The sequence below is a fragment of the Sus scrofa genome, chromosome 14 (assembly GCF_000003025.6).
Source record: "Sus scrofa isolate TJ Tabasco breed Duroc chromosome 14, Sscrofa11.1, whole genome shotgun sequence".
In the NCBI taxonomy this organism is placed as follows: Eukaryota; Metazoa; Chordata; class Mammalia; order Artiodactyla; family Suidae; genus Sus; species Sus scrofa.
Genome location: NC_010456.5, coordinates 120673629 through 120686047, shown reverse-complemented (window position 1 = coordinate 120686047; position 12419 = coordinate 120673629). Strand labels below are relative to the sequence as shown.

At 36.6% G+C, this 12419-nt stretch overlaps 1 protein-coding gene across 3 annotated transcripts in view; it reads right to left on the bottom strand.

Moving 5' to 3' along the window:
• MXI1 (MAX interactor 1, dimerization protein) overlaps window positions 1–12419 on the bottom strand; it is a 78942-nt gene that overhangs the window by 36585 nt on the left and 29938 nt on the right. For all 3 annotated transcript variants that reach the window (XM_003133181.6, XM_021073199.1, XM_021073198.1), the window contains exon 3: window positions 2236–2265. In XM_003133181.6, coding sequence (XP_003133229.5) covers window positions 2236–2265 — 30 coding nt within the window. The remainder of the gene's footprint in view (window positions 1–2235; window positions 2266–12419) is intronic.

Here is a 12419-nt window from a genome sequence, read left to right as displayed (position 1 = left end):
GCTGTCATTTCTTGGACTTTTTACAATATTAAACTAGCCAGATATTTCCTTTAATATACTAGAAATATAAGGCTGAAAGAGGGTCTTTAAAGAAAAGCATTTTCTGCCAAACTGCTTTGCTTCAATCTAGAAAAATGTCTTTGACTAGACCACCAAACTTGTCCAGTTTTATCCTTAATTTAATATTAAAGTTATCATCTACTATGCATCAAATGTTAGACACCAAGGATACAAAGATGAACAAAACAGAATCCCTACCTTTGGGGTGGTCATAATGATTCAGTAGGAAAAGACATATAAACAGATAATTATAATACTAACTAAGTCTTACAATAGGAGATATGAACAGAACATTGTGCAAATAGAGTGATAAAAGCCACTAAGTCAGTCTGGAGGACAATCCTAACTAAGCCTGTTCAAGAGGATTTGACATTTAAATTCATCTGCAATGAAGCAGGTTAGTCAATCTGTAAGATCCCTTCTATTTAAAAAAGAGCAGGACATGGCTTGATGTGGCCCTAAAAAAAGACAAAAGACAAAAAAATAAAATAAAATAAAATAAAAAAGGGCAAACTTGTCAAAAATAGCATCCAGCTATTCTACTTCTAGGTATTTATCCAAAGAACACAAAAACACTGATTTGAAAAGACATATGCACCCCTATGTTGTTGTATCTACAGTAGCAAAGATATGGAAATAACCTAAGTGTCCATCAGCAGATGACTAGACAATGTGGAGGGGGTATGTGCGTGTAATGGAATACTATTCAGCCATAAAAAATGAATGAAATTCTGCCATCTGTGACAACATAAATGGACCTTATGCTAAGTGAAGTAGGCCAGACAGAGAAAGACAAATACAAATGATTTTACCATATGTGGAATCTAAAAAATAAAACAGACAAAAAACAAACTTACAGATACAGAGAACAGATTAGTGATTACCAGAGAGAAAGGATTTTGTGGGCCAGGGTGAAATGGATAAAGGAGGTTAACGGTATGTTGATCACTTTACAGTGTATAGAGCTGTTGAATTACAGCGCTGTACACCTGAAACTTACATGATTTTTTTTAAATGGCTGATGTAAACAATTCAAATGTGTTGCTTCATTTAACCTCTGCATCAAGAAGAGAGTATTTTATTCATTTCATCTTCTCTCCCAAACTGGTCTTTTTCCTGTATTCCTTTTCTTGGTAAATTCTAATACCATCCAAAATTTAACACCTTCCAGAGCCAACTAATCATCAGTTTCTACTGATTCTATTCCATACCATTTCTTTATTTTTGCCTACTTCTATCTCCAATGACTACCACCTTGGAGGCTTCCAATGACCTCCAAAAGAGTATTCCTGTCCCTGAGATCCCTATAGTTTTTCACACTATAGCCAATGTGATCTTTCCAAAACACAAATCTGATCATATGAGAAGCCACCTTAAAGTCATCCAACTGCTCTTTAACTGCTTTCAGAAAAAGTCCAAACTCTTCAGCAAAACTGTCAACAGCTGCTCTGACTTGCCTTATGCTACAATCTTTTATATTCATATTGAACCTCTTACAGTTGCCTCAATAAACAGTGTTCACTATCCTCTGGAAAGCCTTCCAGGACTTCCTCAAGAGAGAATCAGGGGACCTTCCAAAATGATCTTTTGGCACCCTATGCTTCTCCATCACCATGTTTACCACACTGTACAGTATTTTAGTTATTTGTCTGTCTCCCTTAGGAAGCTATAAATTCCTTAAGGTCAGAAACTACCTTACATACTCTTGTAGTTCCTATGTAAAGCTTTATGCCTGCCTGGCACTGACGTATAGATAGTGCTAAATAAAGATCTGTTGGATGCATGAATAAGTGAATGAATGAATGAACAAAGTGCAAAGGAAGAGAAATTCAATGTCTTAACAATTTTATCATAATAGTTATTAGCTACACTACAGAAACCTAATCCTTTAGCAAGGATTTAAACCATGAGTCTATCAATTAACCTGTTTTCAGAGACAGAAATAAAGAAGGCTTAACATAAACTCAAAATTCAAATGAACTTAAAATGTACTTATGTCTTCCAGCTTAGATAGGGTAAGCTTACTAATTTTTGGAGAGAATATACATATATCAGGATCATGATACATAAAAAATAAAGTTATAACTACATATGCACTACAGTATTATTTTCATAAGTCAAATGTTGAGTTTACTTTTTAACATATATAAAAGCTGCACCTCATCACTGACTCACCGATTCTTTTCCAGCTCATTGTGTGTAGACCTAAACAAGGGGGGGAGAGGGGGGAAAAAAAAGAGCATTAGCCATGTTTTGCTGTTAAGGCTATGGAAAGGATGATTAGTGTAGGTACTGCTATATCACACCCAGTGAGTTTATTTAACAATACAATATGGTCAGACTTCTATAATCAAGAGGAAATAGTCTATACATTTATTAAGACTGTTCATTCAGATACAGTGTTTTCATTAACTCTAAATATTTTTAAATTGGCATGTCCTTGTTATTTTTAATAAAATCAATACTAGTGCATGTTCTCTTACCTACTTCTTTCTAGTGTCCTACATTTTACTAATTTGTAGACATTATGCCAGAAATTTTAATTCAAACATAATACTATTTTTGGTTTAAAAAGAAAAAAAAAGTGTATGTACTTCTGTGTCTCCTTTCATCTCCACTTACCCACTCCTAAACATAAGGAGATAAAAAGTTTTGGCCAGCACAGAATCTGAAACAGGCTTGCCTTATTGCTAAGTGATACAGACAAAGTCAGGTCTTCTTGCCTTGTATGTGAAACATTAACCAAAAAAGCTATACAAGGAAAAAAAAATGACATGAATAGAAGATATATTAATAAAATAAAAAACACATTTTTAAAAGACTGAGAGAATACACCTCAAAATACTAACAACAGTTATTTTCTTCATGTGACTTTTTTTTATTTTGCTGATCAGTATTTGCTATAATACTTACCATCTACTAAACAAGCCAAGAGTCTGCTAAACAGTTAATATACATCATCTCATTTTAACCCCTAAATAACCCTTGTTTTATAAACAAGAATACTGAGGCTCAAAAAGATCAAGATGCATGCGCTTGTTCTAAGAATATAAGTTGAGCCATGATTTAAGCCCAGGTCTTTCTTACTCCAAACCCCAAGATCTTTTTTTTTATGGCCACACCCACAGCATATAGGAAGTTCCAGGGTCAGGGATTGAACCCGAGCATCTGCAGCAACCAGAGCTGCTGTAGCCAGATTCTTGACCCACTGAGCCATAGCAGGAACTCCCAAAGCCCACTTGGTGACAAGTAATACTGAAGAGAGGTTAAGGGCACAGACTCTAAGACCAGACTGCCTGAGTTCAAATGTTGTATGGCCTTTTAAAAGTCCCTTCATTTCTCTGTGGTCTGTTTCCTCATCTATGAAAGATGAAAAACAACAGTATTTGCCTCGTATCATCCTTATGAGGAATAAACAAGTTTACATTGAACAGCAAAATATAACAAAACTCTAAAGTTAACTACTATTAGAATTATGTTATACTAAGTTCTCTTGAATAAATGTATTATTTTTACACTTATTTAGCATTAAAAATAATGGAATTTTACAAGGAAATTTTAAATTCCTATCATTAGAACTAGAGCTTTAATCATTTAATATATTCTGGTTAATATCAAATGCCTTCAGAATATTAGATTACTAATTAATCTGATTTATTATTCCAATGGACATTTAATAATCAAATTTCTAAACTTTAACAAAAAGAATATTTAGAATCTGTGGAAATTTTACAGATTAGAATCTGTGGAAAGTTTACCCACTTACTTCAAGACCAAAAGATTTCCTCGAGTTACTCTCCATTGTCTACCTTTTGCATTCCTAGCAGTTTCACAAGTGATGGGATGAAAAAGACTGATGTTCACTTTTAAGAGATTATCCTAATAAGAAAACATCTCTCTCAAAGGAGGTTTTAAAAAAAAATCTTGGGATGCTTCAAAAGTTCAGTCAAATTAATGGCAAAGATATGCATGACTCAGATGGAAGAAACTATAAGTGGAGTTCCTGTGGCTCAGCGGATTAAGAACCTGACCTACCATCCATTAGGATGAGGGTTTGATCCTTGGTCTCGCTCAGTGGGTTAAACATCCAGCCTTGCCACAAGCTGCAGCGTATGTTGCAGATGCAGCTCAGATCCAGTGTTGCCATGGCTGTGGCATAGGCCTGCAGCTGAAGCTCTGATTTAACCCCTAGCCCCAGAACTTCCATATACTGCAGGTGCAGCCATAAAAAAATAAATTAAAAAAACTATAAAACTTCTAGTCTAACAGAGAGTTCAAAACTCAATAAATAAATTTCACCTCATAAGTATTTATTAAAAAGTTGAAGTTCTTTTTTGTTTGAATGAAATGTCAAAATAAATCAGTAATTTAGAAGATGAAAAGGTATGTTTTAAAGAAATTTAAAGCAAAAACTAATGTTCAAAATTTGAATGGGTAATCAATAATAAAATTTCCCACAAACTCTTAGTAAGTTTTCATTTAATTGTCTTTATCTTTGTCTTCTTGTCTTTTTTTTTTTTTTAAGGGCCACACCCACAACATATGGAGGTTCCCAGGCTAGGGGTCTAACCCGAGTTATAGCTGGCGGCCTATGCCAGAGCCACAGCAATGCCAGATCCGAGCCACGTCTGTGACCTACACCACAGCTCACAGCAACGCTGGATCCTCAACCCACTGAGCAAGGCCAGGGATCAAACCTGCAACCTCATGGTTGCTAGTCGGATTCATTTCCGCTGCACCATGACAGGAACTCCTAATTGTCTTTATCTTAAAAGAAAATTCAGAATAAGTAAAACAAAATAATGAAATACTGAAGTAATAAATGGAAATAATCTGTTTAAAGAGAAGTAGACTATTTACCATATACCTACTCAAAACAGTCTGGCATCCTACATCTGGCACTAAATGTAAAAGATATACATCCAAAAATAACGAATTGTTGAATTCCATATTATATTGAGGCTATTATCAAAGCTAGCACCAAAAGAACATAATCTGAACCACTGCTGTGAACAAAATTAAAACAGCAGGTTCTTCCCACCTCTCTCAGATTTTTATTATTTATCTTCTTTCTAAAAAAATAGAAAATGATAGCTAAGAACATGAACTTTTTCACAAAAAACTGAAAATGCATGCCCTATCTAGTTATATATACTACTAGTAATATTTAACAAGATTTCCAAATACCAAGAAGCAAAACTGATCAGACATGAACTAATCTTCATCATACTGACATGTTCTTCAGTTTAAAAAAAAAAACACAAAAATGCATCAGTAGTGTTTACTCTTATTTTGATGATCTTTTTGCCTCCAATATCAAGTCAACAAATATTGAGTATCTATAGTACTCAAAACTGTCTTAGATGGCAAGGAATCAAAGCAGTCTCTAGTGGTAGATTAAGACATATATATGAATTGGGAGTTCCCACTGTGGCACAGCATAAACAAATCTGGCTTAGAATCCATGTGGGTTAAGGATCCGGCATTGCCATGAGCTGTGGTGTAGGTCACAGATGTGGCTCGGATCTCATGTTGCCGTGGCTGTGGCGTAGGCCAGCAGCTACATCTCCAATTCAACCCTGAGCCTGGGAACCTCCATATGCCGTGGGTACAGTCCTAAAAAGACCAAAAAAAAAAAAAAAAAGACATATATAGGAATAATTGTAACTCAAGGCAAATTAATATATGAAGAAAGGTACAAAGTGCTGTAGGAATTTAAAGGAGGTAGAGTTTACTTACAAATGCGGCTATCAGAAAATGGGGTTTTAGAAAAGGAGGCTTTTGGTCTGGGGCTTACATGATGTCTTTGCCACTACTAGAGACTAGATCTAGTTGGGAGAGGGCATTCCAAGTGGAAAGGATACAGCATAAACAAACAAGCAGAGCTGTAAAGTCCAAAGCAAAAGCACAGACCAACAATGCAAAAAAAAAAAAAAAAAAAAAAATCCTGAGTTTAAATATTAGCTCTATCACTCACATTAGCTGTGTAATTTTGGATAAATTATTTAACTTTTCTAATGAACAGTTTCCTCATTTGTAAAATTGGAATATCACATGCCTTGGTGGGGTTACTGTAAGAATTAGAGAACAAAGTAAGGGCATTAGCAAACGGTAAGTATTCAGTAAATGTTAGCCACTGCAAACAGTCTTATTATTTTTAACAAGACTGAAAATATCCTACCCGAAACAATGTTACATGTATTACATGGGGCACCAAACTGAGAGGGTTCTCAGTAACACTTGGAGTTAGCCTACGAATAACCAACCAACCATAATGATTAAAAAGAAACTGAGAAAAAGACAGGTGTTTTGGTCATTTAGTCAGCTGAGAGGACACTATAAGATTTAAGTTATGACAGAGAGAATGATGCTTACCTATATGTACATGGAGAAAACAACCCAGAGAGTGCTAATGAACATAATAATTGAATACATCACATCCTAGCACATTCAGAAACAACCTCTTTGGGAGTTACCGTCGTGGCTCAGTGGTAACAAACCCAACTAGTATCTAAGAGGACAGGGTTCGACCCCTAGCCTCACTCAGTGGATTAAGGGTCCGGTGCTGCTTTGAGCTGTGGTGTAGGTCACATACGCAGCTAGGATCCCTATGTTGCTGTGGCTGAGGTGTAGGTTGGCAGGTGTAGCTCTGATTCAACTCCTAGCCTGGGAACTTTCATAAGTCACATGTGTGGCCCTAAAAAGCAAAATAAATAAATAAATAAAAAGAAACAACCTCTTTGCTTCTCTGAGCCTGTATCCAACCAAGCTCTTCTAATAACATGCCATTGAAGTATTTCATTACAATAAATTCCCTATATGTTCTGAATAATCCATCTGGTTAGCACACTTATCTTCTCCAAACAAAAATGCACCACTGGGAGCAAACACTAATGAACTGATTTCCTTTCAGACACCCTTACTCTGAATGCCTAACAACTTCTAGGACAGAGATAAAGGCATTTCTATCATTTTATCAAATCACAGGTAATCTTTTTCACAAGTAACATCCCTTTAAGAGACATGCTAATACATTTCCTATTTGAATGGGAGTCATTATCTCAACGAGATCTGTGAGTTTTCATTGACTGCAACACTGCTCTAATATATAAACTTTTAATTCTTTAAGGTGCAGTTTGGGAGCAGTCAATGAAATGAAGCATAGAACTGAAACTGCACAAAATGGTACTGTTTGGGCCCAAGAGTTGTGCTACCATAGAAGGAAAATAAAAGCCCCCATAGCCAGAATTAATATTCTCTTCCAACAAAAGAAAAGACCTCTATCTTTGTTGAATTAATGAACCAACCTCTAATTTGTTAACATTTTCCTTTCACTTACTTTCTAATACTAAAGTGCCTAATGGATGTTGAACTCTACACAATGAAAAGAGCACGTTCAGTGAACCTAAATGAATATTTTCTAACTGTATCCTAAAGCTTATATACTTCAGTTATATTAGAGCAGGGATCTCTGAAGTATACACCTAAAAGCAGTTGAAAAAGAATTAGCAGAATTGTAAAACTTCTATTTATGCTTATTATTCTTCTTAAACTTTATTCTATATTTATAAAATATTAGTATAGTGCTATATGAACACAATTATAAATGTATACAAATATATCAGAGATATAGAATTTTTGCTGCTAGTGGTATATAATAAAGTGGTCAATAAAGTTTGAAGAACACTGTAATAGAAGAAAATCATGCTCATTCTTTAAAGTAATTCTTTCCAAGAGGAAATTCTGTACATTTGTTTCTATCAAAAGTATATATTTTAAAAAAGCATCAAAGAGGAGTTCCTGTCATGGCTCAGTGGTTAACAAACCCGACTAGGAACCATCAGGTTGCGGGTTCGATCCCTGGCCTCGCTCAGCAGGTTAAGGATCCGGTGTTGCCATGAACTGTGGTGTAGGTTGCAGACACGGCTCAGAGACCCCTAGCCTGGTAATCTCCATATGCCACAGGTGCAGCCCTAGAAAAGACAAAAAAAAAAAAAAAAAAGCATCAAAGATAGTAAAACTTCAATACTACAGGCTTTTGGACAAATGCCTCATAAGAAATGAACTGCTTCTTCCATAACAATGACAAAAACAGCACCACAATAACTAAGACCACAAAAAAAGCAAGTATCTAAAAAGGATGCATAACAATAACTACAATCAAAAGTTTTCTCTGAAAACTTACATATCAAAGCCAAATATACGCATACCTTATGACTAAGTATTTCCATTCATAAGTACACACCAAACTAATATACATATATATGTTTATCAAAGGACACAGAATATTCATTCCTTTCATACTAGCTAAAAACTGGAAATAACTCAAATGTCCATCAACAGTAGAATGAATGAATAAACTGTGGAACATTCATATAATGTAATACTATAGAGCACAGAGAATGAACAACTACAATGCAATAATATGGATGAATCTTCCTAATTTCAAAATAGTGCTGAATGAAAAAAAGGAAGACACATACTGCATAACTCCATTCAAAGTTACAAAGTAGCAAAACTGGAGCTCCCATCATGGCGCAGTGGAAACGAATCTGACTGGGAACCATGAGGTTGCAGGTTTGATCCCTGGCCTCGATCAGTGGGTTAAGGATCCGGTGTTGCCATGTGCTGTGGTATAGGTCACAGACACAGCTGGGATCCTACGTTGCTGTGTCTGTGGCTTAGGCCAGCAGCTGTAGCTCTGATTCGACCCCAATCCTGGGAACCTCCATATGCCGCAGGTACAGCCCTAAAAAGCAAAAAAAAAAAGTAGCAAAACTAATGGTATCAAAAGAAGATTGATGGTTACCTCAGACAGGGTGACAGCATGTCTGTAATATTTTATTTATTCACCTTTGTGAAAATTAATTGAGCTGTACACTCAGAATTTATATACTTTTCTGCATGTATATTTTCAATAAACAGGAAAAAATGGCAGTTCCCATCATGAATCAGCAGTAACAAACCTGACTAGTATCTGTGAGGACACAGGTTCAACCCCTGGCCTTGCTCAGTGGGTTAAGGATCTGGCATTGCTGTGAGCTGCAGTGTAGGTTGTAGATGCAGCTCAGATCAGGCATTGCTAAGGCTGTGGGGTAGGCCAGCAGCTGCTCCAATTTGACCTCTATATGGGAACCTCCATACACCAAGGGTGCAGCCCTAAAAAAAAAAAAAAAAAATTAAAAAAAACAACAACAGGAAAAAGTGAAAAAATTACACATGAATTCGGTTTTAAAAAATCAATTCTTATTTCAAATATAGCAAACACTCTAAGTCTCTGATAAATCTTTTGATAAACTATATAAACATCCCTAAAGTTATGTACTTTGTAAAGCATAATTTTCAATAAAGGATTTGTAAGTACTAAGATCATACAGAGTAGGTTCTCTAAGCCCAATGAAATTGAATTAGAAATCAATAATAGGATAACTAGGAAAAGAGCAATATTTGGAAAACAAACCACAAATCTAAGAACATCACTGAGAAATTAGGAAATATTCTGAAATGAATGATAATGGAAACACAACATATCATGGATGGATGTATCTAAAGTGGTTCTTAGAAATTTTTAGACTTAAATTCTTCTACTAGAAAAAAAAGGTTCAGAAATCAATGCTCTAATTCTCACCTAAAGAAGCTACAAAGAGAAAGGAAATTAAGTCCAAAAAAAAGAGGAAGGAAATAAGAAGTCATAGGTTGAAGAATAAATCTCAAAGAAAATAGTTCTCTTTAGCTGGATGACAAAGAAATACGATATTTCAAAATTTGTGGGATGCAGCTAAAGCAGTGCTTAGAGAAAAATGTTTACGGTTTTAAACCCTTTTGTGTTGGGGTGGGTATAGAGTCCAAAATCAATGCCTTCCACCTTCAGAAGTAGAAAAAGAAGCAAACTAAATGAAAAGGAGGCGAGCAATGGTGCAATGGTTCTCAACTGCAGTCTATTTGGTCCACCAGAAGATATGGCAATGTCTGGAGGCACTTTTGGTTGTCACCCTATGGAGATACTACTGGCGTTTTGTGAGGAGAGGTCAGGGATGCTGCTAAATATTCCATGATGCTCAAAACAGAATTATCTGGCCCAAAATGTCAATAGAGCTTGGGTTGAAAAGTTCTATGGTGGGTTATAAATCTCATTCTAACCCCCTATCAAGAGGATAATGGCCTGCACACACTGAGGAAAGAGACAGCAAGCATTCAAATCAACAGCAGTCCTCATGCCAAAAAAAAAAAAAAAAAAAAAAAAAGAGTAATAAGCCCTCACATGCTACACAGGGGATGCTCCTGCATATAAATAGCCCTCCAAAGACTATAGCAGATAATTGTTTTCCTTAAACTCACAAAATAAACCTCATCCTGAAATTGAAGCAATAATCTAATCTACTACAAAGGACCCAGGAAAGTGAATAAAATACCAATTCCTTATTCTAGAATAATAGAAATTACTAGAAAGTGGAGTTCCTGTTGTCACTCAATGGATTAAGGACCTAACCTTGTCCCTGTGAGCCAGGGTTCATTTCCTGGCTTCACTTAGTGGTTAAGGACCCAGCATTGCCACGAGCTGCAGCACATGTCAAAGATGAGGTTTGGATCTGGTGTCACTGTGGCTGTGGCACAGACTGCAGGTGCAGCTCCAATTTGATCCCTAGCCTGGGACCTTCTGTATGCCACAGGTAAGGCTGGCCATAAAAAGTAAAAAGGAAGGGAGGGAGGGAGAAAGGAAGGAGTGAATTACTAGAAAGTACATAATTTTAATCTTTTTTTTTGGTCTTTTTAGGGCCGCAGGTGTGGCATATGGAAGTTCCCAGGCTACGGGTCAAATCAGATCTGCAGCTGCCAGCCATAGCTATACTAGATCCAAGCCACATCTGACCTACACCACAGCTTGGGGCCACACCAGATCCTTTAACTCACTGAGCAAGGTCAGGGATCGAACCTGGATTCTCATGGATACTAGTCGGGTTCATTTCCACTGAGACACAACAGGAACTTCTAAAATTACTGCTCTTGAGCATATTTTCAAGTTAAAACAGGACATCTAAAAAGACAAACCAGGAGTTCCTGCTGTGATGCAGTGGGTTAAGGATCTGCTGCAGATGTGCAGGTTGTCCCCAGCTTAACACAGTGGGTTAAGGATCCAGCATTGCTGCAGCTGTGGCATAGGTCGCAGCTGCAGCTCAGATTCAATCCCTGTCCCAGGAACTTCTACATGCCGCCAGTGTGGCAAATAAATAAATAAAAAGACAAACCACTAATGATCTAGACTGCTTCACTTGATACAGCATGCATGTTCAAGTCGTCCTGTGGACTCCTATAGCATAGAAGGCCTTCGTTTTAAAGGACAGTGCCTCCCACTTGCTACCTTTTACCATTAACGTCCAAGTTATTTTTCACATTTGGGAAAATAGCAAACAGTATGAAGTACATACTGGTACTCAGCAAAATTAATATTAAATTCCTACTGATACTTAAATGTTTGTTAAAAGAATAAAAGAAACATGTTACTCAACTATTTCTAATATGGGTCTTAACTTCAAATGCTAAAAAAAAAAAACAAAAAAACACAACTTTGTCTCCAATGAGTATACCTGTTACAAATAAACTGACGACAATAATAAAGATATTAAACATCTTTAGATCAGTTTAATACAAAGCAATCAATTAAGCCTAAGTTTCTCTAAAAGACTCCTCAAAATTATGCCAACATTTCATTAAAAAGTACCTTAAGGTCTACAGAACTGTGCTCACAGTATTTGGCCACTCGTCCATTTAGTAAGTATTTACTGCATATCTACACTGGGAATATAAGTGCTCTATAAGCCCTCATGTGGCTCACATTTCATCTTCCATTTTTTGCAAAAAATAAAAAAGCCAGAACTTATTAAGAAGAAAACTGGGGGTTCCCACTGTGGTGCAATAGGATCAGTGGCATCTCTGCAGCACCAGGGCTCAGGTCCCAGCAAACTGGGTTAAAGGATCCAGCACTGTAACTGCAGTGGCTCAGATCTGATCCCTGGCCCACGACTTCATATGCTATGGGGTGGCCAAAAATAAAAAAGAAAATTGCAACTATATACCTACTATACATATGGCACTATGCCCTTAACAATGTTAGATAACCACCATGTCATTCTTTTATTTTGTTTGATGATTGACTGGTTGATTGATTGTCTTTTCAGGGCTGCATCCACAGCATATGAAGTTTCCCGGCTAGGGGTCAAACCAGACCCACAGCTGCAGGCCTACACCACAGCCACAGAAACGCCAGATCCCAGCCTTATCTGCAACCTACACCACAGCTCATGGCAACACCGGATCCTTAACCCACTGAGCAGGCCCAGGGATCAAACCCGCATCCTCAT